The following is a 26,480-nucleotide window of genomic DNA, read 5'->3' on the forward strand; positions in this document are numbered from 1 at the left end:
CCTGGCTCGATCCTTTAGCCCGCTGTAATCGTAGAAGATCAACCGTGTGTGTTGGGATGTCTGATCACACCGAGCTGCATTTGCATGCTGTTCATTGTTTCTTTCTGTGTCAGTCCTTGTTGCCATGGTGCTCGTTGCTATGTTATCGAGTAGTTTTCTTTGATGGCCCCTAACGCTGCCGCTTTCTTTCATTTTGTGGAGACAGAAGTTTTGCTATTATCAGCTTGAAACCCTGACCTGATTTAGCTAAATCAGACCTGCAGGTAAATGTGTTTGTCTTTGACCGTCTGTTTGCTCCGCTTGTGTATGCAGTGCCGATGACGGGCTTCACCCAGAGAGCCACCATCGACCCTGAACTCAACGAGATCCATGTCCTGTCTGGCCTCAGTAAAGACAAGGACAAACGCGAGGAAAATGTGCGCAACTCCTTCTGGATCTACGACATCGCCCGCAACAACTGGTAGGAGACGGAGAGATAAACACTCGCTTCGTCCTACTAAAAACTTCCTCTGATCATAACCACAACAACACTCACAGGAAGTACTTTCACACACCAGCTCTTTGTAGCCAAGATGTTCACCACAACACACAGCAGAGCATGCATGCAAACACTACTCGCATGCGCTTCGCACTCAACATTTCTATACAAATGTCAGCACTGCAGAGTATTTCACGACCTCTCCACACACAGCGCTGGTAATCCCTGAGAGGTGTGTGTGTGCGCGTGTGTGTGCGCGCGTGTGTGTGTGTGTGTGTGTGTGCGTGCGCGTGTGTGCGCGTGTGTGCGCGCGTGCGTGTGTGCGCGCGTGCGTGTGTGTGCGTGCGTGTGTGTGTGTGTGTGCGTGTGTGTGTGTGCGCGCGTGTGTGCGCGTGTGTGCGTGTGTGAGAACAGGCTGCAGGCCTCCGTGTTCCTGAACATTGAGTTCAGTAAATGTTCTTGTACTCTGTGTCCAGTGAAATCCTTCAGTGAGACACCTGCAGCATCGTGTGAGCGGCTCCCATCTCTTTGAGACAGCCAACTTTTAAACGTTGGGGCGTAAACATTTTTCTTAACTCGATCAAATGGTTGTTTGAGGTTTCACACTTGGCTTTATGATTCAGGTTTAGGTTGGAGTTGTGGGTTAATGTGACTGGAAGGACTTGGAAATGCAGTATTGTCAGTAATGCTTCTCACAAATGTGTGTTTGTGCTGTAACAAACAGTTGTTCCCGAGGGCTTCAGGAAGTGTTGTGTATCTTTACCGCTGATGTAAGTTGTGTGTGTGCTCCTGCTCAGGTCTTGTGTGTATAAGAACGATCAGGCAGTGAAAGAAAACCCAAGCAAGGCTCTGCAGGAGGAGGAGCCATGTCCACGCTTTGCTCACCAGCTGGTCTACGATGAGATGCACAAAGTAATGTACACTGTATTACACAAACACAGCCCAGCTCCCACTGCCCGTTCACACATCTGGCAACACGAAGCGCTTGCGTAGAATTTCAGTGCTTGCAAAGTTGAAATGTTTACAGTGAAAAAACAAAAATTCAGTTAATGATGCTTTAAACTGTTTGTAGGTCGTCCCCTTTTCCTTAATAAAGAAGGAGAATCACTATGAACAAACAACTATGTCACTTGCAGAATTTAGATTTGCGCAGCTTGACTGAAGTCCAGCATTTTTCCCTTTGACATTCTGACCGATGTTAACCTAACAACAAGTCTGACCTTTTTTTATTTTAAGTGCTTCAAACTGTATTGTAAAAGTGAGACTTCCTGTGTAAACAGACAGCAGGTAAATGTGAAGGAAGTGTGGATTAACAGTGGAGTGGAACGAAGCCTAGTACAGGCCTGGTTCGTTTGCATCAGGCCTACAGCTCGATCAGATCAACACGTATTTTAGAAGCTAAATTCAGATGAGAGCGGTGTGTTTTATTCATACGGCAGACACCAACAGGCAGATTTATCTTGTGCACATATCTAAAACATACTAAAGAGTGAATGATAAATGTATCCTTGTTTGTGTGTGTGCAGGTGCATTACTTGTTTGGGGGAAACCCCGGGAAGTCTTGTTCTCCTAAGATGCGCCTGGATGACTTTTGGTCCCTCAAACTGTGTCGGCCCTCCAAGGAATACCTGCTCCGCCACTGCAGATACCTCATCAGAAAATACAGGTCTGTGCCTTTAAAAGCTACCAGCAGCCAGCAGTGTAGTCTATACCCTGAACCCTTTACCTTGGAGCAGTAATGCTCAGTAAGTATTCCACCTCTAAAGTGAACCGTTTATCAAGTTTAACGTGGAATCTTCTGGATTTCTCTCACGATCTAAATGATTTTATTATTGAGATTCTTCTTCTACTTTCATATTATTTCTTACTTCACATATAAGCTGTTTCTCACTCCCAGCCGGCTGCAGCAGAGAGCTGCCTCTTCATGAGGCCAGCACTCCTGGGGGCTTCTTCTTGTTAAAGAGTTTTTTTTTTCTTCCCGCTGTGACCAACGGGATAAACTAACAATAAATATGATTTTTTTTTTAAATTGCTTCATTTATAGTTATAAAGTTATAAATTGGGGCAGCTATTGTGACTGTGGTGACATGATTTGCATACGTAAAGTTAAAAAGAGTAAGTGTAACTGTAGCAGTAGCAATGCAGAGGTGCAGATCTGTGTGAGAAGGGATGAGTACTTCCTGTCTAGCACCTTTGGGAATCTAGCATGCACTTAGTTGCTTTGCTTCTGTTGCCATCAAGTTGCCAGTAGCTGTAACTGCAGCCTCCTCTGTTGGTATTCATGCCATCACTGTGTGTTGGTTTCACAGGTTTGAAGAAAAGGCCCAGTCAGAGCCACTGAGTGCACTGAAGTATCTCCAGAACGACCTGTCTCTCACTGTAGACCACACAGACCCGGATGAGACCAAAGAGGTACAAGATTTCCCTTAAACGTCTACGTTTGTATACAATCCAGTCTTTTAATGCATTCATATATGTGCATATAATAAAACTGAGAATATTAAGTAGTGCTGTCAAAATTAACGTGTTAATATTAATCCGCCATCACGGGCAACAGGATTACAATTTTTAACACACCTGGAGTGCAGAGCGACTCAGAATCCCTGCAATGTTTCTATAAAGGCATTTCGGGCAGTTTGTCCAAGTAGAGTCAGCTGCGCACATGCGCACGGGGCAGCTGGTGTGTAGTGACGGCCAGCTGCACCAATCAACTCGATGTGGAAGATGATAAACGCGCTTCGGCCCTGTCTGTGGGAAATTTAGCATTAAGAAAATAAGAGGGAACAGTCGACCCACATAAGGTATTTTGCACGTTGTGCAAGAAGGAATTCTGTTTTCACCGAAGCGCTTCCAGCTTAAAATATCACATTGACTCGAAGCACACGTTAGCCAGGATGCTGCTAGCACTTTGGCTAACGCCTCACCCAGCTTGGACACTCGCGGAGCATCGGGGCCTCAGGAAGTCGACCTCGGACACATCGACTGACGCCACGCGGAACAAACTGCAGACCTGTTAACATCACTGAGAACCTTTACACAGCTTTGGTTCCTCGTTCAAGCACGTGAAGCCTCCCCAAGACAGACAGAGAGAGGATACATGTTTACAGAGTTTTTACATGAATGTTCAACATGTTAAGTGCGATGTTTGCCCTTTTTTCTCGAGTCTGTTTGCTCATGCAAAATGAAACGTGATTAATATAGAATAAAAATAAATGATGTTTAATCATTAATCCAAATTAATCCACAGTTCCCCTGTGATCAGTCTGCATAAACATTTTAATAGTTTGACAGCACTAATATATATATTAGTGTATACTTCCCTATTAGTATCTTGTAACTGCATAAATGTCAGTTACAAGCTTAAATATAAAGTTGAAAAAATGTAATTACAGCCAGGCTATTGATCAAGTAATTGCGATTAATCGCGATTAATCACGATCTATTGACAGCACTGCTTTAAACACTTGCTGGTTTGTGAGTAATGCAGGCGTTAAGCCTCTGCTGCACTTGGTAGGTTGAGTCTGTGTAGACAGACGTGAGCTCAGGTGTATCCTGCCCTCATCTGCATTCAGACCGGCGCAGCACCTGCTGCAGCAGGACTCTGATCAGTGCGTTTGTTTGTTCGTTGCTGTTGAACGTTAAAGTGACTCAGACGTTTGTTCTGTGTGCTTCAGTTCCAGCTGCTGCCCTCGGCGCTCTTCAAGTCCAGCTCTGACTTCATCCCTCTTGGTAAGAACCTGTTCAGAGTTCATAAAAGCTCACGCTCTGCACACATGGGAACCATCAGGTTTATAGTCTTTATAAAAGTGTGACAGAAACTGCAAGTGGAGAGGTTTTCAGAGTAAAAGTTGCACTTAATGAAACAAGTTGGTTGCAACGCTGAGGCACAACTTTTACTTTGAAGGCAAATGGTCTTCGTTTCACAGTTCCACTCCTGCGCAGAGTGCCAGTGTTTGTAGAAAAGACTCTGCCAACCAGTAGGGGTTAGGCATTTTTCCCTAGAGACGGGTGGTTACCATGGGATGGGACCATGGGTCACTGACTGGTTTACAGTGAGACTGAAGCTTTACCAGCGACTGCCATCCACCTCCAGCAGCCACTCAGTCTGTTGGATAATAATCTTTCTTTTCCCCTCGTTATTCCCGTGTCTCTGGAGAATGATTCATTGATTGTCACATGTCCCAAATGCTGGACAAGTTAATGTCACATGGTCACCAGTCATGTGTCTGCAAAACCTCAGTATTTCACTTCAGGCAGCACTTTTGTTCAGGTTGATGAAGGTGCAGGATTACCAGATATCTGTACAGCCTGTCTTCACTGCACACTGACTAAAACCAGCTTGTGACAAACGTCATCAAGAAGGTGCTGAAATGATATTTTATTGCTTCCTGTCTGTGTTTCACAAACTACATCACATAAACAAAAGAGGGCTGATGTAAAGCCATATATGTGTCTACATGATTACTTTGAGAGGTTGTGTGCTGAGGCCTGATTCTGTGCATTGAGTCTACACAGATGGTTTCCAGTCAGCATCTTCTAGACCCGGCCTGAGGAGCAGAAAGCATGGCGCTCTGCTCTGTACATGCGTCTCTGCTCACCTGCGTTTTCTTTCTCCCCCTCAGGTTTCTCAGACATAGACCAGACGTACGCTCAGCGGACACAGCTCTTCGATACGCTCGTCAACTTCTTCCCAGACAGCATGACTCCACCTAAGGGCAACTTGGTAGACCTTATCACGCTCTAGCCCCTCCCAGCCTGCCGCTCGCCACACTGCTCTGACTGAACGCCCAGCCGCACACACCGTGTGGAGACAGAGACCAGTTATTTTTCTATTCTGGAACGCCCCCTGCTGGTGGGATCACACTTCACCCACCTCCACCCCACTGATCTGCTGCTATCACGGGCTGCATTACCATGACGATGAGGGCAGCAAACACACACACACTGCTGTCCTTGTTGAATACGTGAAATTTCTACAACAGCCTGAGGGTGTGTGTGTGCGTGTGTGTGTACACGTGTGCTTTTTTTCCTTTTGTCTTGCTGATGGAGACTGCAGGAGCCAAGCCCAGCGCATCACTTTTGTTTTTGTTTGTTTTTTGTTGTTGAAGCTAAACAAAAATAATTTGCACATTTGTTTGCTGACTCTTCTTCGATCTGTGCTTTCAGAATCAACCACACATGTCCATTCACATGTTTACATCTGAGGCCAGTTGTTAAAAAATTAAGATTGTGTTGTTTTTTGTTGTTTCTCCTATAAAACCACATGTCAGCGTCATTTTAATGAGTTGGTAAGCTGGCTTTCCTGCAGCACCTGCCCCTATTTATGAGCGTGACGGCTGCACAGGCTGGAAAAAGTCAGCAGTTTTAAGCATCGTAGGAACAATAGAGGAATGATTCTATGAGATAAAGTTTAATATATATATATTAAATATATAGGTATATAGGTTTTGGTTGCTATCCCTGTAAAACTGGCTGATAACAGTGAAATGATTGGCCTGTCGTTGAATTCTGAGTGGATGTACAGAATATGTAAATATACATATAGGAATTTGCTCCACGTGTCCTGGGCTTGTGTCAGGTCATGCTCTTTCTCCCCATCCTTATCAACAAATGTCAAAAACAAAAAAACATCAGGGTCCAGTCACTCTGTGGCTCCACATTTAGCAGTTACTTACTAAGGACAGTTTAAACGAGACGTGAGTGAGGTGCTGGTGCAGGTATCCACCGTGATCTTTGCAGAGCAGCTAAAGGTGTTTTCAGTTTGGCAGCATGTTCCTTCAATGGGAGGATGAAGTGCATGAAGCTCTGGTCTGATTATCAGTCAGTCACATATACGATCATGGAACTTCCAGCTTATAATCTGTGTTGAATATTAAAGTCTGGGTTATCAACTTTTCTGTACTGATAATAATTAGTGCTGTGAGCGTTAATCTCATTAAAATGACGTTAACGTCATACCTGAATTAACGCGGCAAATCTCCGAGTTAGCGTGGCTCGCCCGTGCGTGGGGCTGGACAGCACTAACCCGTTGGTGGCGTGCAGCCCAACGAGCGAGCCGCGTTAACTCGCTAACGGAGATTTGCCGCTTCAAAGCGGTTATGGCGTTAACGTGATTTCAACTGGATCAACGCTCACAGCACTAATAATAACTCAACTGGGCTACAGTTATGATCTTCATGACTAATCTCATCGTGTAACCAACGAGCTGCTGGCTCGGCCCAAGAAAATGGAGAGCAGCTTAAAAAAAGAAGCACAAACCGGTATCGCTAATTAATCTTCTGTTGACTGAGTTCCTGTGGTTGACCTGGATGTGCTGCAGTTACAGCTAGAAACGATCCCACCCTGTTCTTTAGGTTCAGCAGAGTCTGTGACATAAAAGCATGCTGATTGGTCAGGTGGCAAAATAATGTGCTGGGGTCACCTTTCCTACCTTTGTTGTCGTGAACACACACAACCTTCCTTCATCGGCTGCTGTACCTCCTGATCACACAAACACAGAAGGAGATCCTGAAGCTTCTCATTGTGCGATTAGCCTCGCTGAGGACTCCTTGGTCCACGAACAGGCGCATCTTCAGATCATGGAGACATTTGCAGTTTGTAAAATTTGATCCTCAGCTGCTTCGGCTTATTTTTATTACACGCCTGAGACTTTCTTACCAACCATGTGTAACACACAGACCTGATTGTAACCTCACATACGGAAGGAAAACATTGAGCTGGGAAGTTTGGATAAAATGCTTTTGGAGGATGTCGAAGGTCCGAGTAGCTGGATATGTGTAGCAGTGTTGAAATGGACTGAAGCTGTGGCAGCTGCAGTTTCTCTGTCACCTCTGAGGGATCCGTGTTTCATGCAGGTGCTTACTCCCCATTCGCTTCCTGTTTGCCGTCTTCCCTGACTGAGTCAGACTCTCACTAATTGCATTTCACAGGAAAGCTTTTCGCTTATATTTCTTCCAGTGCTTTGTTTCTGATAGCTGTGATGCAGTAGAACACTACAGACGCAGTCACACAGCTGCTGGGACTCTTGAGCACCGTCCGTCGAGCGTATGCTGTACTTGAACAGACTTCTTCCTGGGAGATTCAAAGAACGTTCGGCACAGTTTAACGAAAGAGTGGATTCTTTTACAGTCGTGTAACGCAGGCCAAATTTACGTTTCACACTCTTTCCCTCATAGTTTGAATCAAAGATGCCAACTGATTCAATCTCATTCATTGGACACATGAATTATAGATAATGCTCTTATTTTGAAATTAAAGAACCTTAAGAACGTTTCTGTTTGTTTTTATTTTTTTAATAAACTTCCATAATTGAATTTCCTGAGCTGTGGGGCTTAGTGTTGGAGAGCTGTTAGTCCGCTGATGCATCACAAATCCACGGCAGTGTTCTTGCTTCCTTTGTGCTTCAAACGTACAAAGACCTGGATTTGTCATCGCCTGCTCGATTCTTTTGTAGCTCCAAAATGTGTTTTAAAATATGAACAAATCAAATTCATTCGTAAAATGAGAGCAGTGAGTGAAATTCTAGCACACTCGACCTCCAAACAGCGTGATGATAACGTGAGCTGCATGTAACTGCTTCCATTGACTTCCTGCTGCTATGACGATGTTACTATCTTTGCCTCAGAGGATACCACACTATATCTGTGCACTACATTTGACATGTGTTGATAGAGTGATACACTCTAACAGGAAGCTTCACTTGCAACACTGTTACCAGCTTTGTAACTGTTAACATAGTCAGCATAGTTTTCTGGTTGCCTGGCAACCATAATGGTAGGACACTTCAACAAGGCGCAGTAAATGAATAATCTTAATCTGAGCACATAGCAAGTGTTTGTCCATAGGAGCGTAGCCACTGCACCACCGCACAGAGATGAGTTTGGAAATGTTTGGGTGGTGTCAGGACAGCTAAGCCCCTAACTCAGCCTCACCAGTCTACACCTGGGACGAGCTATGCTGTCATGGAGGAGGAAGTGTCCATAAAGGCCAGAGGTTTTCAATGCTGTAGAGATGAACGATGGCGAGTGTGTGGAGACGGCCTCCAAACGACTACATTTTATTGGCAGTTCTTCATTGACTTGGTGCTTCAGGCTGAAAGTTGATGTTTGGTTTTACAGATTAAACAAAAGAGACAAAGATTTCGTCTTTGAGCGTTTGGACAGACCAGCCGAGCTGCTTCCCTCCACACTTTGTGTCAGCTGTTCTTTAACGATGTGTGGTTTGTAACAAATGGCCTACTGTGTGTGTGGTCACGTTAATGACCTCACAGAGGTGATCCTTTCAGTTTCTGACATCAACACACCACCTACAGGTCTCAATGTGGAATTTGTATCCAGTTATTTCAGCCAAGACTCCTCACTGTTCACCCTTTATTCCTTCTATGGAGCCTTCCCAGGATGGAGATGCTCTGTTCTATGTTCATGTGTGACTAATCTCAGACAGGTAGCAGGGATCAGCAGAAGTGGCCTAAATTTACATACTGAGGAAGTGTAACAGTTTACACTAATAAATGTTCTTTTTGTCTGCTAATCTGTTTCGGACGAGGAGAAATGTGAAGAAGTAAGAAAATGATGACATTTTGATAACATGCAGGGCTCACCACACTGGCTGTAGCGTTAGTTTTGTGTTCAAGACTAATTCAAAGCACCTTTGTAAGAACACACAATGCCAAATACAACTTTTCTTTGTCTTTCTTTGGGTGGGACTCAGGAGTTTTAAAGCTGGTACTCTATGATCAGTGAGCACTACTCTGGATTACAGTGAATGTGTAGAAAGCCTTGCAGTATTGCATTGTATGTACTGTATATAATGAATAAAGATTGTATTTTGTTCACGTTTTCCTAACTGCCATCTTTGTGTGGTTCATTTTAAAGGAAAGTCTCCAAAGTGGGGAAAAAGATTTATTTTCAAACCTGAACAGGTACAACAGAATAACAGTCGAGACCATCCGTGCTTTACAGCTTCCAGTGTGTCAGACCCCTGCTGTTTGCCTTCTGCAGCAAACAAACCATAAATACATAAAATCCTGGTACAGTAACGTACGTGAGAAACTATACACAACTATGATAACAGTGGCAGACGCAAACACTCACAGCAGTCAAGCAAACATACTGGCTGGACTGGAGAGCCCAGTGTGATTGAGTCACTTGCACATAATATAGGTTGAAGTGAAAGTAAATGTATATTAATTGAAATTATTGGACTGATGAGAATTTCAAAATAAAAGTGTTAAGCTGGGGTTCTGCTGTGAGGGTTTAGCCCGACTCCGTCCAGCCTCACCAACAAAGAGCGTGCAGCTATTTACAGCGTGGCTCAGCTGACTGAGAATGGGCGCACGTCTGCTTACTAATAATGCAACTAACAAAGTAGTTAAAAAGTAGTTTGGCATGATTATAGCTTGTGTTTATTGTACAACAGCCACAATTGACATGGTAGAGTCCAACATGAGCAGGTCACCATGAAATTAGATTTCAGGGTAACAACTTAAAACACACTAACATAAAAAGATGTGGGCTTTGCCTTGTTGGCCCTAGAAACAACTTCATGGCTCTCCTATGCAAACCCGAATACAGGATTTCAGATGAACAGAAATGACGCCTGTTTGCATCAGAATGACTTTAAAGGACAAGAATTTGTCGTCTCTGGCTTTCCATACACAACAGAGTCAATATGAGGCACTTTGGATTCAAACCGGTCCTTTGTCCGCCCAGTGTAAGCAGCATCTCTGTGGCCGTGTCCTTCCTTCTGTAGGGTTAGTGCACAGCCTCTATCTTTAAATCACTGGGGGCTTTAAAGTGCCCCCTGATCACATTTCTATGTTAGTAACTCTAGAGTGGTCAACGCAGATGACCTCTGTTCCTCAAGAGCGAATGCAAAGTGATTGGTTTGTAATATTGCCGCTCCTTCGTCAGATGCAAGAAAACACTCAAAAACAGGTCACAGTGTGCAACCTCTTTGTTAGTACAATAGCGAACAGGCACAGAAATATGTGTAAAAACCAATATGAAAAGGTTGTGCTCCACAGGAAGTCACGCGCATGGAAAAGTGCAGCATAAACACAACAGTGATTGATTTGGTGCATTTTTCAAACATGTTTCATGAAGTTTGCTACATCGAACCGAGCAGCTTCTACACGCCACGCCGTCACCTGCTCTGGAGGAAGTGTTGCCTGGCTACAAGGGCATGAGAGACAAGAGTTTAAGATGCGTGGGTATAGCTCGATTTGTTGTGGCGTTGCGCGCCCTGTGACCCGCCCCTCTCCCACCCGTCCTTACAGGTGGGTGTCCTCCTCTTCGGGGTGGTCCTCTTTCGACAGGTGGTCCAAAGGTACCATCCAGCTGTCGTTGAACTCTCCGTTCAGCACCATCTTCTTCTCCAGCATCTCGGGCTGCACTTCCATCACTTCCAGCGTGGGGTTGTCATGGTAACCGTTTTCCACAGTGTGCAGCTCTTCTGTTAGGTGTTGCTGTGGAGATTGAGAGGGCAAAGTAAAAACATGCCCACTGTTACTTCCTGTTACACAGACCCAGTCTTAAAAAAATTCATAAATCTGAGTGGAATCTAACTGCTCTCACACGACTGTTGTTTAACTTCTAAACATACTCCAAAGTCCACAAATCCAACAACTATCCGTGGATGAATCAGGGATTCAGGCTACCACAGCTTTAAATGAAAGCACTGCACGATACGACACTTTCCTTTTGGAAAAGTATTTCGGCACAGAAGGAATTTTGGCTAGAAGAAGAGGCCAGAATCAAAACAGATAAAAAGGAGGCCTTTGCTCCTGCCCAGTCATCGTCCCCACACGGTCATATGTCCTAGAACGTTTGCTAAAAGTTTTCTCCACAGAATATTCAGAAAACCAATTAAACACCGAGTTTTGATCCTGACACAGTTCTGAAAGTGTCAGGCACCCCCGTAGGTCACCGCTGCTGGAGCTCCTGTCAGGTATTTGGTAGTTCAGTGGCTAAAAGTAAAATTGGTTTCTGCTGAAACGATAGTCCCACCACATCGATGCAAAATTTTAAAAAAGGAAAAAAAAACAAAAAAGATTTGAGAGGGGTGAAAAATCAGGGGAAACAAAAAGCCCAGAATTCTAACCTCTCTGCTCTTTAGCTCCAACATGTGTTAAAAAGTACTAAATAAGCTGAAAAGGATGGGAATCAAATCCCAATTAGTGGCATTAAAGCATGAACCAAACCTGCAGGGACACAGAATAAAAAGTTAAACATGAATCGATGTGTCATCGTTTGTCTATCACCGGTTAGCTTAGAAGATATAACGAATAATACCATGTCTGGAACAACCCAGGCCAACACTCATCAAAGATTTTATAAGCACCTAATAAGCACATATGATTGGCTGATGTAGCCTTGAAATGTGAAGCATCTGGAACATCTCTTTTCCTGTTTCATCATCTCTATTCCTCTTTGAAAGAGGTCAGATTATAAATGAAGAAGCAAAGCAAGCAGCTAATACGTTCACTAGTTCTGGAAACTCAGACTATAATGGAAGCATACTGGGGATAGTGGGATGGATGTCTCTTCTTACCTGGTTCTCATTGTAAGGCTTACGGTGGTGGGAGGCGCAGGCACCGAGGATGACGATCATGATAAGAAGGGCTCCGCAGGAGGCCAGGATAGCGATCAGGGTTTTGTTATCGGTCTTTATCTGTTCTTTCTAGGAGAGGAACAAACAGAGGAATAAGTAGTTGCTGTAGAGGCCGAGGGTCCCGAGGCTGATCTAAAGAGCCGAATCCTCACCTGGGCGAGCTCGTCATAATACTGCTGCGCAAGGCTTTCGTTCACTGAAAGATCAGGATCACATTGATTGATTTCCAGAGAAAAATAATCTGAATTATAAACTCAGTGAATGTCCCCTTTCTGAACGGACTAGGATATTCTTTTACCTTTGCCATTTATCTCCACAGATTCGATTTTCACTGATCCGTTTTGGACGAGCCAGTTCAGGGTGCAGGATCCGTTGTCCATGCTCTCCATCAGCCTCTTGCACACTTTTCTGAAATTTTTCTCGCCATCTTTTTCTTTGGTCTGCGTAAAAATGACACGTCTGTAAATGCTGTTAAACAAAAACATTGATGCACGCAGCACAAGTCCTTTTTTGTTTCATGAACCAGAAAGCGCTCTTCTACGCTGCCGTGCTGCCAGTGGGAGGACAGGAAGGTCAGAGGCCACAGCCAAGGCCGTATTTTCCTGTGTTGTGATGTGTTGCTTATTTCTGGTGTACTATTAAAGGGCACAACTGAGGGACTCAGAGGGTCAAAGCTGCTTCAAAAAGAGTTGTGGGAACAAAGGAAACTAGAGAAAGGCAGGAAGGGTTCCCACTAAGACACTTTTTCCACCCAGTGACTGAAATGGTTGTTTTGTTTTAATAGCAGGCTTCACTGCTCCACTCAGACAAAGCTCGCACGCCTAACAGATCCACCCAGCGCCTGTCTGAACACAAATGGTCATCAGCTGTTGAATCTTGTAAAGTTTCGAGGCTCAAAGGTAAAAAGTTTCAGTAACACCTGGAACAGTACGAGTGTAAGCACAGGAAATGCAGCATGTGACTGTGCATCCACAGATCCCTCAGTGATTCGTGATTTTACTAATAAACTCTGCCCTGCATAGATACAGGTAACGGCATTCAGTCTGCAGGCTTCAAATAGATCAGAGCAAAACAAAATCTTACCTCCTCGTTGCCTTTGTGGAAATACTGCAGAGAAAAACAACAAGCATCTCATTCAAAGGCACCGACACTTCTATTAGATGCAAGTAATAATGATAACAACATAGAAGCTGTATGTGCGCCACTTCAGTGCTTACAACAAACTTCTGGGTGGATGTTGGAGTCTTGATAGTGGCCGTGGTGGCTTGCATGGCTGAATCTGTAGTTGCTGTATTAACTCCTTTTTTCACACTGAAGGAGGTGCTGGAGGAGGTGCTGGAGGAGGTGATGGAGGAGGTGCTGGAGGAGGTGCTGGAGGAGGTGATGGAGGAGGTGCTGGAGGAGGTGATGGAGGAGGTGATGGAGGAGGTGCTGGAGTCCCCTGGGTTTGTAAGCTGAGTGTTCGCTCTGGCCTCTCCAGGTACTATTGTAGATTCAGGGATTTCGGTGGAAACTTGGACCAGAAATAACAACAAGAACAACAAGAATAAGGAAGCGTCGTCGTAGTGATGCAGATCCCTCTGAGCCAGCCAATCAGTGACAGCCACGTCACATTTTAAGGTTTGGAGGAAGTATTAAAAGAACAAAATACACCACAGTCAACACCACCTCCTTTAACTTTCCAGCTACTTGAAGAACTGAGCAGATGGACCAACGCTTGTACAATACCAAGTTTAACAGGGTCAGGAGTGTGTGTGGTCTCCGTCACATGAGGCAACAAATACTTAAAGTAGGAACACTCGAATAATAATCAAAAATGCATACCATGAAAGACAGAAATACTGCTTTCCCCAAAATTACTAAGGAATTATGAAGTACTTAAAAGTACGTAAAGTGCAAACTGCGTCTTCTTCCCTGTAAAATACACGACGTTAAAATCATTCACATGGTACCTAAACCTGCGCACGCCGTGCTTCCACCTGGAAACGAGACCTTTTACCCTTTTTCACAGCTGTTCACATCCAAGTTTTCATGTCATTGGAGCGCAGTTTGAACGCCACGCTCTCACAGTCTTATTTATACTAGTTCGGTCAGGTTTAAGTATTTGTTGTGGTGTCTTCTCACTTTAAATATTTCATTTTCAGATTCACATCCAGGGGACAAAAGTCCTTACCTGTGGGAAGCGTCTGTGCCGCGGCTACAGTGGTCAAAGCTGGAGCGCTGGATGTTGGTACTGTGGGGCTGTTTGTGCTCTCGCGTTGATCCTCGTTTGCTGATGACACATATGGTGCAGTGATTTTACTGGACAGAGAATATGTTGATGCCGTTACTGTGGAAGGCTTAGTGCTCAGCACTGATTGGGTGCTGGGGCTAGTGACTGTTTCTGATGGGGCTGGCGTGGGTGTAGCAGCCAAGGTCGAAGTGGTGATCGCAGTCGTAGCCTCTTTGGTGGGAGAAGTGAGAGCTGCTGTGGGGCTTGTTCCTGTTGTTTCTGCTTTGAGAGTTGGTGTGCTCTGAGTTGGGATAGTCTGTGTTGTCTGCACTGCTGTGCTCTGTTTGTCGGTGTTATTCTGACTGGTAGTGACTCCCGCTGTTGCTGTTGCTGTTGCTGCTGACACAGTTGTGGCTGTAGTCTTTGTAGGTTCATCCCCATCTGTGGCAGCAACACTTGTGACATCAGCAGGTGTCCCAGTGGTTGTCTCTGCAGCAGTATCTGCATAGACGCTGTGACACAGAAAGCCTGAGGAGGAAAAGACACGAGCGGTTACCTTCACAGCACAGCTGCATGAGGCTCTGCATCAAACCCATCAAAGACAGCATCTTATAGACCTGCATTTGTAATAGTCACTTGGGGGCAGTACAGTCATATTAGTGCATACAGTAGAGAACTGCAGCCTAATATATTGGAGTATCCAGAAAATGCAGATCAAATAAGCACTCACTGTTTACCTGTATGTCTATTTTAGTCTCCGCCTACTCTGAAGACAAATGTTTGGACCACTTCCTGAGCTCGCGGTCTGCCTGCTCTTTGCTGCTGACCACGTGGTCTGCTTGTAATTTAATGAACATTATCTGCTGCTGCTGGCAACAAACGAGAAACTGTAAAGCAAAAGGAAAGTACGCATCATGAAAAAGCTCGAATCGAACATTTCTTTCTCTGTGCTGTTGTTGTTCACAGTGAGTGGAGCCGCTCTCCTCAGCTCGAAGCAGCTACTCCTGGATTTCCTGCTGTGCTGACAACTGTAAGCTATCTTTTTCTCTTGGTCTATTTATAGGGACGAGGACAGGATGCTGTGCACAATAAACTTGGAGGCACCACACCCTTGACCACAGCCTGTTTGGAGTGCCCTCTGCGAACGCTCCTCAGCACCAAGAAAACAATGGCCTTATACACCCTCGTATGACCTCATGGCAGCTTCGCTCCATGCTCAGTCGCTGGAGTTTCACCATAGATCTCTGCTGATACATGCAAACACACACACATGCTAAATGAGAGACAATGACCAAACTGTCCTGAGTAGATAAGACGTGAAACGAGGGGCTAACTTGTAGTTTAGTTTGCACATCGTGTTCATTATTTAATGTTTGAGCAGAAAGGTTGTGGCGTTTGTACGCTCACATCCAGCTTTCAGCCAGCTGACTCCTCTTTAGCATCGTCACTGTATAGAAAGTGAGCAATACATTTCTTTCATATTGCAATATTGCATCTGTGCTTCAAGCTTCTTATGGCCTACAATTCAGCTTCAATGTCAGTTTAGTAAAAACAACCAGGTGCTTTGTATCGTAAGATAAAGACAATCCTGAAAACCCATCAATCAGATGACTCCAGTGAGCCGGGCGACGGTGGGAAGGATAAACTCCCTTTCAACAGGAAGAAAGCAGAACCAGGCTCAACTTGTGGGTTAGAGGAGGGACAGGACAAAGGACGGACTCTGGAAAAGAGCCAGAGATGAATAATACCTAATGATTGAATCCAAACTGGTGCATAAACAGACAAACCAGTAAAGTGCCGTTACATACAGTGCACGGCCCGTTTCCCAGACAAACGCATCATCACGTTAATGATCAGTTTGTTTGGTTCATTCTGAAATATTGCTCAACATATAATTTTGTGTTATAACATCAAGCAGATGTGAGCGGTCAGTTTACCCCGTGAATCTGCTGCATCCTCTCGGGCAGACGGAGGCTGGCAGAGCCGAGCCTGGCCTGTCTCCTGTCAGCCCGCTGCCTTAACACTGCTACTCAGAGACTAAGAGTGTCAGCGTTATCTGCAGCTAAGTCTCCTGACAGCAGATAACCTGCTTTTTCTTCACTGCATTTCAGAGTTTAGAGGCTCTCCTAATAGATGCTCGTATGTTTTCTTACTTTGTGTGGCAGAAATTGATCCACAAATACAAAAATATCAATCAGCTGAACCACTGTTACACGAGTGCAGTCAGAGGTGAGGCCTGTCTGCACTGTTCGCGTCTTCATAATCCACGCGCCCCCTCCCCCAGATGTGCTGTCTTGTTGGTCTTGACCCCGGTGACCCTGTCACTGATGTATCTGCTTCTTAACATGTGACGGCAGCAGCTAGTCCTGCTGTTATCTGCACCAAGCCTCTGTTTACCTCAGCCACACATTCCTCACCACACACACTACCTGTTAATCACATTTAAACATCCACACAAAGAGCTCACACCACGAATCCCAAACGCTCGCTCACTATGTGAAACGATCTGCTCATTTTATTCATCATATTTTATTAAATATAGTACATAAACAGGTATTTAAAGTGGGACATTTTCTGTCCTTTCATGATAAATACTAACTCATTTTGAATTTGATGGCAGCCACACGCCTCTAAAAAGTTGAGACGGAGCAACAAGATGAGAGAAAGTATGTAGAGCTTGAAAAAGAAGCAGGATGACCTGATTGGGTTTCCTGGCATCGTGGAGAGGGAGACGGAAAGATGCTCACTCAACCTAAACTAAACTGCATCTACAAATTGTGGAACTATGTAAAACTGTGAATATCTCGTCATCTACAGCACATGATGTCATCTAAAGATTCACGAGACAAGGCCACAGATGATTGTGGGACAGCAGTGATCTCCAGGAGACATAAAAACACGACTGTCATGGAAATCGTTGCACAGTTTGACAGACCAGCCACAAAAGAAGCCATGTGCTAATATTGATAAGAAAGGCCACCGTCTGTTGTGGAGCAAAGCTTGTTTAAAATGGACTGAAAGCTATTCTGTCGTGAAGCCTGACGTTTCTTTTTGAGAGAACATAGACGGCCCATCCTCAGGACTGTAGACTTTACAGCGCATACAGTGAAGCTGTAAATACATTGTTTGTATTAAATGCCAAATTTTGTATTTATATAAATAAAATGTTACAAGCTGTCACAATCTTTCATTTGAACAGCTCTCAGTAACAGACGTCCTTTCCTGTGCTTGGACACTTGTCGAGCTCTGAATTTTAAAATATCACCTCGATCTGTTGCTGTTTCCTCTGAACATCTTCCGTCGTCTGAAGCTGTCTGACCTTTCTGATCTGAATTTTGCCATGACTTCCATCAGCCAGCTGACTCTATGCTTCAGTGATCTGTCAGACATCACTGGGCGTCAGACAGCAGCCTGTGTGGGAAATGACCTGCTGTCCTTTCCCTGGCTCTTCTTTCTGGCTCCCTTCAGTGAGGCAAAACAGCTCAGTGATTTGGGACTTTGTGAATTGGATCAACATCAGTATATAAATAAATTTGGGTTACAGGAAACCCTGGTACCTGAACCGACACACCAGTGCTACTGCAAAGGAAGAGCGCGATCAGGGCGGCTGCAGACGTGTTTCTGTCTGCTGAGCGTGTGTTGGTTTTTAAAGCCAATATTCATTTAGCATCAGTTTAGGAAACACCAGAACATCTGTACTCGGATACAAACATGTAATGGTCGCATGCAGTGGGGTGAAAAGCTCCTTCTTCCTCAGTCTGTTCCAGGAAATGGGAAGTCTGAAGCACATTATTCCCCGAGGTGTTGCCTGAGAACCGGCTAGTTTGGGATGTTACCGACACCTTGCTGGGTTAAAGCAATAAAGCTCCTCCAACCGTCAGCAGGTCATCTGTGCTGCTTTGGGCTCAAAGCGTCGTTTTTACCACAATAATATTTTATTTAGTAATTAATGTGAAATTTGGGTGTAGCATCATGACTGACAGCTGCAGAGAAACCTCCGCCCGTCTTTACTTCTGTTTAAATAAAACTTCAAACTGACAACATGAGAAAAAACCAACAGCCGAGTCATCATCTTGGTTTTTCTGTCATTTTGATTTGTAAAGTGAGGAAAGGAAACGACTTGGCTGACCGCTTACAGCAGCGGTCGTTCGCTGCGGCGTTTGCTACTCATGGTGTTTTAATTTGAGAACATTATCCGAGCACATGACTGAAACACCGCCTGTGCTTCATCTCGCTCCACTCACTCCTGGCTGAGAGAACATTTAATTGTTAAATAACTATTTATTAAATAAGTAGTATTAGCTAACATTAAAGGGTGGTGGAGGATCTTTTAGAGCCATTCTTTTAGAAATGGAGCAGTGAAACAGTATGAAAGCGCCTCACCACACAGGAAATGGCTTTATTGGCAAATTGTAGATAAAACATTAACGGTCAAAGCAGTCTTACATGGATCAGTATTACTGCTCTAGACTTTTAACCCTAAATTCTATTTATTGTCTTTAATCTCCAGTAGTGTATAATATTCTATGTGATCATGTTTGTTGGCTGTCTTGTAAGGACCACAGTCTACACGCTGTTTTTAAAAGGTGGATTCAGAGTATTAGAGCCTGATCTTAAGGATTAAAAATAAAGAGAAAGATTAAGGTGTTGTAACAAAACAGGACAGCAAACTTTGTGCCTTTATTTAACCAAGTGATTTATCAGAGAAATCAGTTCCATCAATTTGCTTGTTTTACTGACCCAAACATTCGCTGATGTCATCGAGACAGTTTTTAATAAACTGCACTCTAACTTGTCACCGAGGTTCCAGACATAAATCTCGATGTTTCCACAGATGCACACGTGGTAACCGAGCAGAGCCGTGACAGCAGAGCCACCATCGGCTCGTCCACCATGACGGCCTCCCATCATTCTCCTGTTAAAGATCAGCGGTTTGGCCTCTGGCCTCGACAAACAACCAGCAGTGATATAAAGGATGATGCAAAAAGAAGGTTCATGACGAAAGCTGTTGGAGATGAAACTGGGGGTTTAAACTCGTCTGGGGGTGGTTGTCTCCGTGTTAGCCTGGCACCGTGGCCAGCGCGTCTCCGCCTCTCACCCTACGGCAGCTGGGATTGGCTCCAGCCCTCCCCTGTCATCCCACATTTGATAAGCTGAAGAAAATGGATGGATGGTCCAGAATGTGTGTTTATTGTACTAATGATAGGAATTACATTTTTCTATTCTTAAAGTAACCAAAAGCTTCATTCGAAGTTATTATGGACTGTATCAGGTGTTCATTTTTCACTGAATGTGCTGTCGTCTTTGGCACAGCTCCCATGATTTATGAAAACGTGTCTCCTGAGCAGCTGTTCACGTTTGTATTCCTGAAAACATTTCTCCTCAGAAAACACTGATTTCACTTTGTATTTATTTGTATAGCACCAAATGAAAACAACAGTCGCTTCAGGGCGCTTTACGTTGTAGGGCACAGACAATAATACAGAAAAACACTCAAGCCAGCACTTGGCGACAGTGGGAAGGACAAACTCCCTTCAAATACATAGAAACCTCTGGCAGAAGCAGGCTCGGGGAGGGCAACCAGCTGTGAGGGAGGAAGGCGGGACAAAAGCCACACAGTGGAAGAGAGCCAGAACTCAGTACACGTTGATCTGTGGGCTTAGAGAAACCAGCAGGCTGGCCTTTTGTGTGAGCGTCAGCTATCGCTCCATCATGCCAAGCAGTCTGACTGTAAGCTCAGCCTGATGTGAACACGCCAAACTGAGCCAAGGGAATAAATGAATGTGGCTGTCACTCCAAAGCGCTGGTAAGGCAGTGCTACCCCATTAGCTTGTTGACAGTCCACACAAAGGCCCCTCGTTCGGTCGCGCACGGATGAGCCACCTCCTCGCTGCAGACCGCTGCAGCTAGGCCCCCATCTGTGTCCTATTGAGAGAGGTATTTCAGCTCTCTGTGGGTCTGGGGTGGGCTGCTGGTGGTGCGTGGGTAAGGAAGCAAAGGGTCCCTCTGCTTTACTGAAAGGAGGCGAGAAGCTGTGAATCTAAAAGCACTCGGTGAGAATAAAAGACAGAGACGAGCCAAAGGGAGGGGGGAGGGAAACGGTGAGAAAGAGGAATAAGATGAAGAGCAGTAATTCCACCAGCCACATGGTAACGACTGACCACACACACATTATCCACAAACAACACACTCCCTATCCTTGGAAGCAGACTGGTATGTGTGTTTATACAAGTCGGTGCTCTCATTGCAAAAGTTGAGTGTTAGACATGCGTCAGCTCGCTCCTCCTGTCACATGCGAGTACACTCAGTTTCTTCTGTCCTGTAACCATGTCTGAAGCCTAACCTCCTCTGAGGTCAGAACATACGTGACTGAAGGATGCATACATGTTTATTTATCCTCAGACCAGTTTGGAGCCAAACCTTTAGTCCAGGTGTGACAGTTATAATGTCATCAATGACACCGACCTGTACTGATGACCCAAAATATCCCTTTTTGCTGTTGTACTAATTAAAAAAAACCCCATTATCAAATACACTTGGTGTTGGAAAATAATGCACATTATTATTATTTCTTTCTTTTTCATTTACTGTTAATGATTTAAACCAGGCAAGCAAATTAGGCTAAAACCAAACGTTTGATCTTGTTGAGCAGAAAGTGAGGGTGTTTCTTATTGAACGAACAAATATTTTATTAGGAGGGTAAATCACAAACAGTTTGATCCCAGCTAATGGAGCAACAGCAATTTTGTGTTTGCTCTGAAAGCTGAGACGTGAGGGGAGTGCTCGCAAACTGATGAGGCAGACGAGAATCGTGCTGAGACAGTAAGGAGTGAAAGACGAAGAACGAGGAGGAGGTAAGCTCACGTCCTTGATGGTACCAGCCACAGCGATGATTAATGGACACCTGGGTGCCAGCGTAGCATGGAGGGAAGGAGTGTGTTCTGGAGGTGAAGCTGAAGGCTGCAGCGATGGACAGCTATGAATGGCTTGGCTTTACGGAGAGTAAAAGTTCCTCCCTGATAAAACCTGCACGTGGCTGCCAGAAGTGTCTGGCCTTTAAAATCAGCTCGTCTGCAGAGTAAAGGTGCTTTCAGACGCTGCTTAGCTGTTTCTCAGCTATTGCGTTTGTGAGGTGTAAATGTTATGACATTTGGCATATGAAAGTTTATATCTACAAAAATCTCATTTTTTTCTGTCTTTACATATTTACCAGCAGCAGCCTTTTAGCTTCAGGCTTCGTGGGTTTTGCACCACAGGGCCGAGCACACAGGAGGACACTGGGATGACATCGCATCCATTTTTTGTGAGCAGGGACCAGCAAACACAGGCATGTACAATATATATTCATTTAAAACTAAATAATATGTCTGTCACTAATGAACAACTTCCGTATGACAATAATGAAAAAACCTGAGAGCTCACATGTTTCCACAGCACGGATCGCATGTTGGCAAAGCGCTCTTCTTGTAGTGCATGGACATCAGAGTTATTACTGCGTTTGAATGCAGCAACACGAGAGAGCGTAACTTAACTAGTTAGTCAGTTTAAATCAAACCAACAAATTGTCCGTATCTACTTAATTAGCATTCACTGGTTCCACTGGTTTGCAACTGGGTGCACAACATTGTGGAGCCCCACCCATGTATTTCCCTCCATAATCCAACCGAGGGGTGTGGATGGGCCGGACGCTATGACGGCAGCCTTAGGGCAGGAGGCGAGGTCCACTCAGGACAGGTCGCTGTCCCGGGGCTAACACAGAGAGACAGCACCCCACTCAGTGCGTGTCTTTGCACTGTGGGAGGAAGCCCGAGGACCTGAGAGAACCCACGACACAGATACAAGGAGAACGTGCTTCACACAGAAAGACCAGATTCAAACCCAGGACCTTCTTCACTCCAGTTTCAGTTCATCTTTATGTTAACATTCATTTGAACTGAAACCACAATGACTTAAAAACAGTTCTGTAGAAAAAGGCCTGATTGCAACACGGTGCTCAAGGTCATTTCCTGTCACCACACCCTCCTTGGGAACTGGGATGTTGATAAGGTATTTCCCCCCTTCTATTGTTACTCGGTTTTCTCCCATCGACTGGCTGCTGCAGACTCAGACGAGTGTGCCAGGCAGGCAGCTTCTTCGCTGGTGTTTGACTGAACCTGGAACCCTGACTGTCTGTTCTCTTGTAGGAAGTGATAAAGGAAAAGCAGATGGTGTGAGAAGAAGTTAGGAAGTCCGGGAGCAAACTGATAAGAAATGATACCTTCTTCTTAAATTCCATCTTATTTATTGAGTAAGCACTGATATCTTCAAGTAATAAAATGTATTGTGCAAGTTATTTTTCAGGGGAGAAATCACACTGATGATGTAACGGTTTCAACATCTTCTCACGCATCAAACAGGATACAGTTGGTGTTAAAGGGTCAAAGACCATGGCAGCATTACTTTACAGGCAAAGCTGCGTTTGAACAAACCCGCTCGCTGTGAAGCTCGGTGGTGGAGAGCTGATGTTTGTTTTGCAGCCACAGGACCCGGGCACCCTGCAGACTCCACTATGTCTATTATCAGTCCCGTAGGACAGCGAACACTCGGCACAAACAGGACAATGATTCACCAGCATTAAATTCAAATCTGCAACTGACAAAGAAAAGAATCAAGGTGGTGCAACGCCCCAGTCAAAGTCCAGACCTCCACCTGCTGCAGCGGGACCCCAAGAGAGCTGTGCATTAATCACTACGCACAAAGCTCCATGAAATGAAGGAATATTGTAAAGAAAACCCTGATTACTTCAAATTATCTCTGCTACAAGCTGCTGAATCTCAGGGTTTTTCCCAGTTCTTAGATTCCATTTAGTGACTCCTGTGAAAACGTTTCTTTTTCACATCACTGGGCCGAGTTTTCATTGTGGTTCATATTCTGGAGTTTAGTTTCACTTAGTGTTCAAAGAGTTTGTTTAGTTTTGATTCATTTCATTGTTAATTCAGGTCTTTTTAAATATAATATGCTTGGTGTTTGTCAGTGGCAAAGGTTTGTGTGCTGTAATACAGTCTGTGAATCCAGACCTGCACTTAAAGGCCAGTGATTCATATTCATGGAGACGCTCCCATCCTGCAACGTGTGGCCACAGCAGGCTGCTCTGCAAGCTTGAGTTTTACAGCGGACTGTGCAAACCACAGCACCACTGAAATCTCATATATGTATAAAAACAATAAGACATCAGGAGCGCTCACTTTAGAGTGATCTCATAGAGCAGAGACAAAAGCAGTAGGTCTTGCACATGTGTGGAGCATTTACTTACATGCACATAGTGTTAAACAAATAGACACAGGTGGCTGTTCACAAGCACAAAAACATGCCAGCGTTTATCTTTAGAAAAAAAGGTGCTGACAGCCTTCGGGTGGAATTTTGGGGCTGTGTCGCTTACTCTTTTTCACACGCTTACAAGAAATAAATGAATAAAAGCCTCCCGTCTGAAATCACCTACTGCAGTGGTGAGAAAGCAGCAGGTGCGTAATTAAAGAAAAACACTTTTGTGGTCTTTCAGCCCTGGAGGGGGGTCAGGGGTTGCACTTCATTATTCAGGCTCCTTCTGTCTCTCTGCAAAGCTCTGAGTGGACTTTGTGTGTTTTTGGAGGGAGGGCGAAGCAGTGGTGAGTCCTCGACTGTGGGGGGTGGAGGCAGATGTTTCAGGTCTGAGCCCGAGTGCGCCACTTGGTCTGTGTTTGTGACTGTTTTACTGCAAGTTTCAGACAAAAACGGTGGAAAAACGGAGCAAAGAAGAAAAGAGCTCTTATTATTAATGCTGAGACAGAATCTGAGTTTGAAATAAAAGCATCTATAAAAAAGGCTTAAAGTGTTCGTCAGTCCAAACTCACTCCTTCATCTGTCACTGTTCGGTTCATTGATCCTGAGCTCATGTACCATTTACACTTTTCTAGTTTCTACATTAGAGTGTTGCAGTGTTTGTGTGATGCAGCATTACTACCTAACCATAACCTGCATCCTACATATGAGCTACAGTTTGTTGTTCTACAACCACATAATATAGCAGAGGGGATGAGAAGAAAGATTAGAAATGAACTGGCATTTATGTAGCTACAGTACGCACACACACACACACACACACACACACACACACACACACACACACACACACACACACACACACACACACACACACACGAACATGTTTTTTGGGATGAATTTACACGACGAGGGGAAAGAAACAACTCTGCAGTGCCAACATGAGTAAATAAAATGTTAGATTTTACAAGTGACAACGCTGTTTTCTATTTTAAAGGTTACACAAGACTTTTGTGAGGAGATGCTGCACACTTCCACCTACAGACGATTGCAGTCAGTAATTAAGACCTGACCTCAAATCCCCAGAAAACAGCCAGGTTTAACTAACAGAGTGGAAAGCTAATGAAACAGCCAGTATTCCTTTAGGTTTTAGTGTTTCTGCTTTGATGCTAATAAGTTTATTCCACTGATTTCACATCTTAAGCTCATAGTTGTAATGCACTGTGTACTTCGTGTGCTCCATCACTGTTAAGGCGTGATGTATGTAAAAGAGTCCAGCACGATATGCACATGCAGACGACTTTACAGTTGACTTCTGTGTTTGGTTATCATCTACAATTTATGTTTCCTATAACTTAAGCATGGCTTTGTTAATTTTACCAGACTGTTAGAAGTAAAAGGAGTTTTAAACGCTTTAAAAGCTCACTGGTTCATCACTGCACTTAACCTCCTAGGACCTGGCGTCCACATATGTACAAGGGCTGATATCCACTTGTGAGGACGTTATACTGCCCCTGTGCTATTGAAATTTCAAATGAATGTCCTACTACGCTGATATCAGGCCTTTGTAGAGCAAAATCAGGTAAAAAGATCATTCTTTGTTTTTACATTCGTCAGTTCCCAATCAGCCCAGGTAGCAAAGAGAAATTAAAAATGCATGCCGTTAAAGAGTTTGGGTCTCAGGAGGTTGAACAAACAGACAGCAAAAGTTTAAAAAACGTGTCACACAGACCACCGGGATCCAGCACCTGTTGCTGCAGCACTCTTTCACGCACAATGAAGAGATAAAGAGACATAAACGATAGAAAAGCCCGAATTCTGACAGAAAGGCTGAACAAACAAACCAGTGGAGCTGTCTGATGTGAACGCGTGGGCTACTCACCGAGTAAAACTGTCAGCCACTTGATCCGCAGAGTCGCTCTCATCCTGTCTCTGATGCTCTCTTCTCCCGGATGGATTTATCCTTCATGCAGCGCTGCGCTACAATCCCTCACTTTGTATCGGGAGATGTTGCGCTAATGGTAAAACTGAGTCCTGCAGCCGGCTGTCACGCCTTTCTTCTTGAATTTGTATCTCAGAACAAATGATCGCGCCCCACGTATTGTAATTTTCTTCTTCTTCTTTTAAACTGAAAGCCAAGAATGTCTTTGTGTGTGTGCACCGCGTCTTTCTCCCCTCTCTCTCCACAGAGTCGGGGATTTGGGGGAAGAGTGCTTCTGTGGTCTCCTTGGCTGCACCGTTGTTCCTCAGGCTCTCTCTCCCACTGCTGTATCGTCAGTTCTCACTCTTCTGCAAAGTGTTCAGCTGTTTGCAGACCAGAAGCACTGCCCTGCCTCCCTTATCATGAGAAAGCAGGGGCAGATCCAGTCCCACAACTCACCGCTTCTCCTGACACTTTGGATAACATAGGAAGCAGTGAGACAATGTGTTCCACTGACTTTGATTCATTAGTTAAAATGATCAAAATTGACTGGAGGACGCGGGGTGAAGTCACACATGCAGCCGGATCAAAGGAAATGCCTGCTTCACTGAGGGGACCCGGATTCTTGTGTGTGTGTGTGTGTGTGTGTGTGTGTGTGTGTGTGTGTGTGTGTGTGTGTGTGTGTGTGTGTGTGTGTGTGTGTGTGTATTGCCCAGCAGACAAGGTTTGGCCACCTCTTGGACTGAAAAATGAAACCTGTGTAAGTGCCACGAACTGGAGTGTCTACTGAGGCTCGCTGTAATAAAAGAGAGAGAGCAGTTTATCTGCTCAAAGTCTTTGTTGGTTTATTAAAGGTCTACGTAAACTTGCTTAACTGATAGTTGTTTTGAACACCAAATAATACCAACAGTTGAACATTGTTGAAAAGTAAATATTCTAATAGAGAAATATCAGAATCCGAA

At 44.5% G+C, this 26,480-nt stretch overlaps 2 protein-coding genes across 3 annotated transcripts in view; one reads left to right on the plus strand and one right to left on the minus strand.

Annotated features, from left to right (window-relative positions):
• The window catches only part of mkln1 (muskelin 1, intracellular mediator containing kelch motifs), a 28,529-nt gene extending 20,781 nt beyond the window's left edge, over positions 1-7,748 (plus strand). For both annotated transcript variants that reach the window (XM_085386671.1, XM_085386672.1), the window contains exons 13-18: positions 313-460; positions 1,276-1,390; positions 2,005-2,144; positions 2,788-2,890; positions 4,153-4,207; positions 5,101-7,748. In XM_085386671.1, coding sequence (XP_085242797.1) covers positions 313-460; positions 1,276-1,390; positions 2,005-2,144; positions 2,788-2,890; positions 4,153-4,207; positions 5,101-5,222 — 683 coding nt within the window. In that variant the 3' untranslated portion in view covers positions 5,223-7,748. The remainder of the gene's footprint in view (positions 1-312; positions 461-1,275; positions 1,391-2,004; positions 2,145-2,787; positions 2,891-4,152; positions 4,208-5,100) is intronic.
• Positions 7,749-9,367: 1,619 nt separating this feature from the next.
• Positions 9,368-26,086, minus strand: podxl (podocalyxin-like). Its single transcript, XM_085386673.1, has 8 exons — positions 25,480-26,086; positions 14,262-14,828; positions 13,306-13,601; positions 13,172-13,195; positions 12,387-12,528; positions 12,241-12,284; positions 12,029-12,157; positions 9,368-10,943 (listed from the first exon to the last, which is right to left on the minus strand). The coding sequence occupies exons 1-8, from the start codon at positions 25,520-25,522 to the stop codon at positions 10,749-10,751; spliced, it is 1,440 nt and encodes a 479-aa protein (XP_085242799.1). The 5' UTR covers positions 25,523-26,086; the 3' UTR covers positions 9,368-10,748.
• Positions 26,087-26,480: the final 394 nt, after the last annotated feature.

This window comes from Rhamphochromis longiceps, linkage group LG17 (assembly GCF_057381845.1).
Source record: "Rhamphochromis longiceps isolate RC_006_pf linkage group LG17, R_longiceps_female_GT1.1, whole genome shotgun sequence".
Classification (NCBI taxonomy): domain Eukaryota; kingdom Metazoa; phylum Chordata; class Actinopteri; order Cichliformes; family Cichlidae; genus Rhamphochromis; species Rhamphochromis longiceps.

Bases quoted from the DNA above. Each gene is read 5' to 3' on its own strand.
- podxl (XM_085386673.1), bottom strand. From the start codon at position 25,522: ATGAGAGCGACTCTGCGGATCAAGTGGCTGACAGTTTTACTCG. The intron at 13,196-13,305 runs GTAAGCACTGAA...TTTTCTCTGCAG, and splicing joins CATCCACCCAGAAGTTTGTT to TATTTCCACAAAGGCAACGA. The intron at 10,944-12,028 runs GTAAGAAGAGAC...CAATCTCCACAG, and splicing joins AGCCTTACAATGAGAACCAG to CAACACCTAACAGAAGAGCT.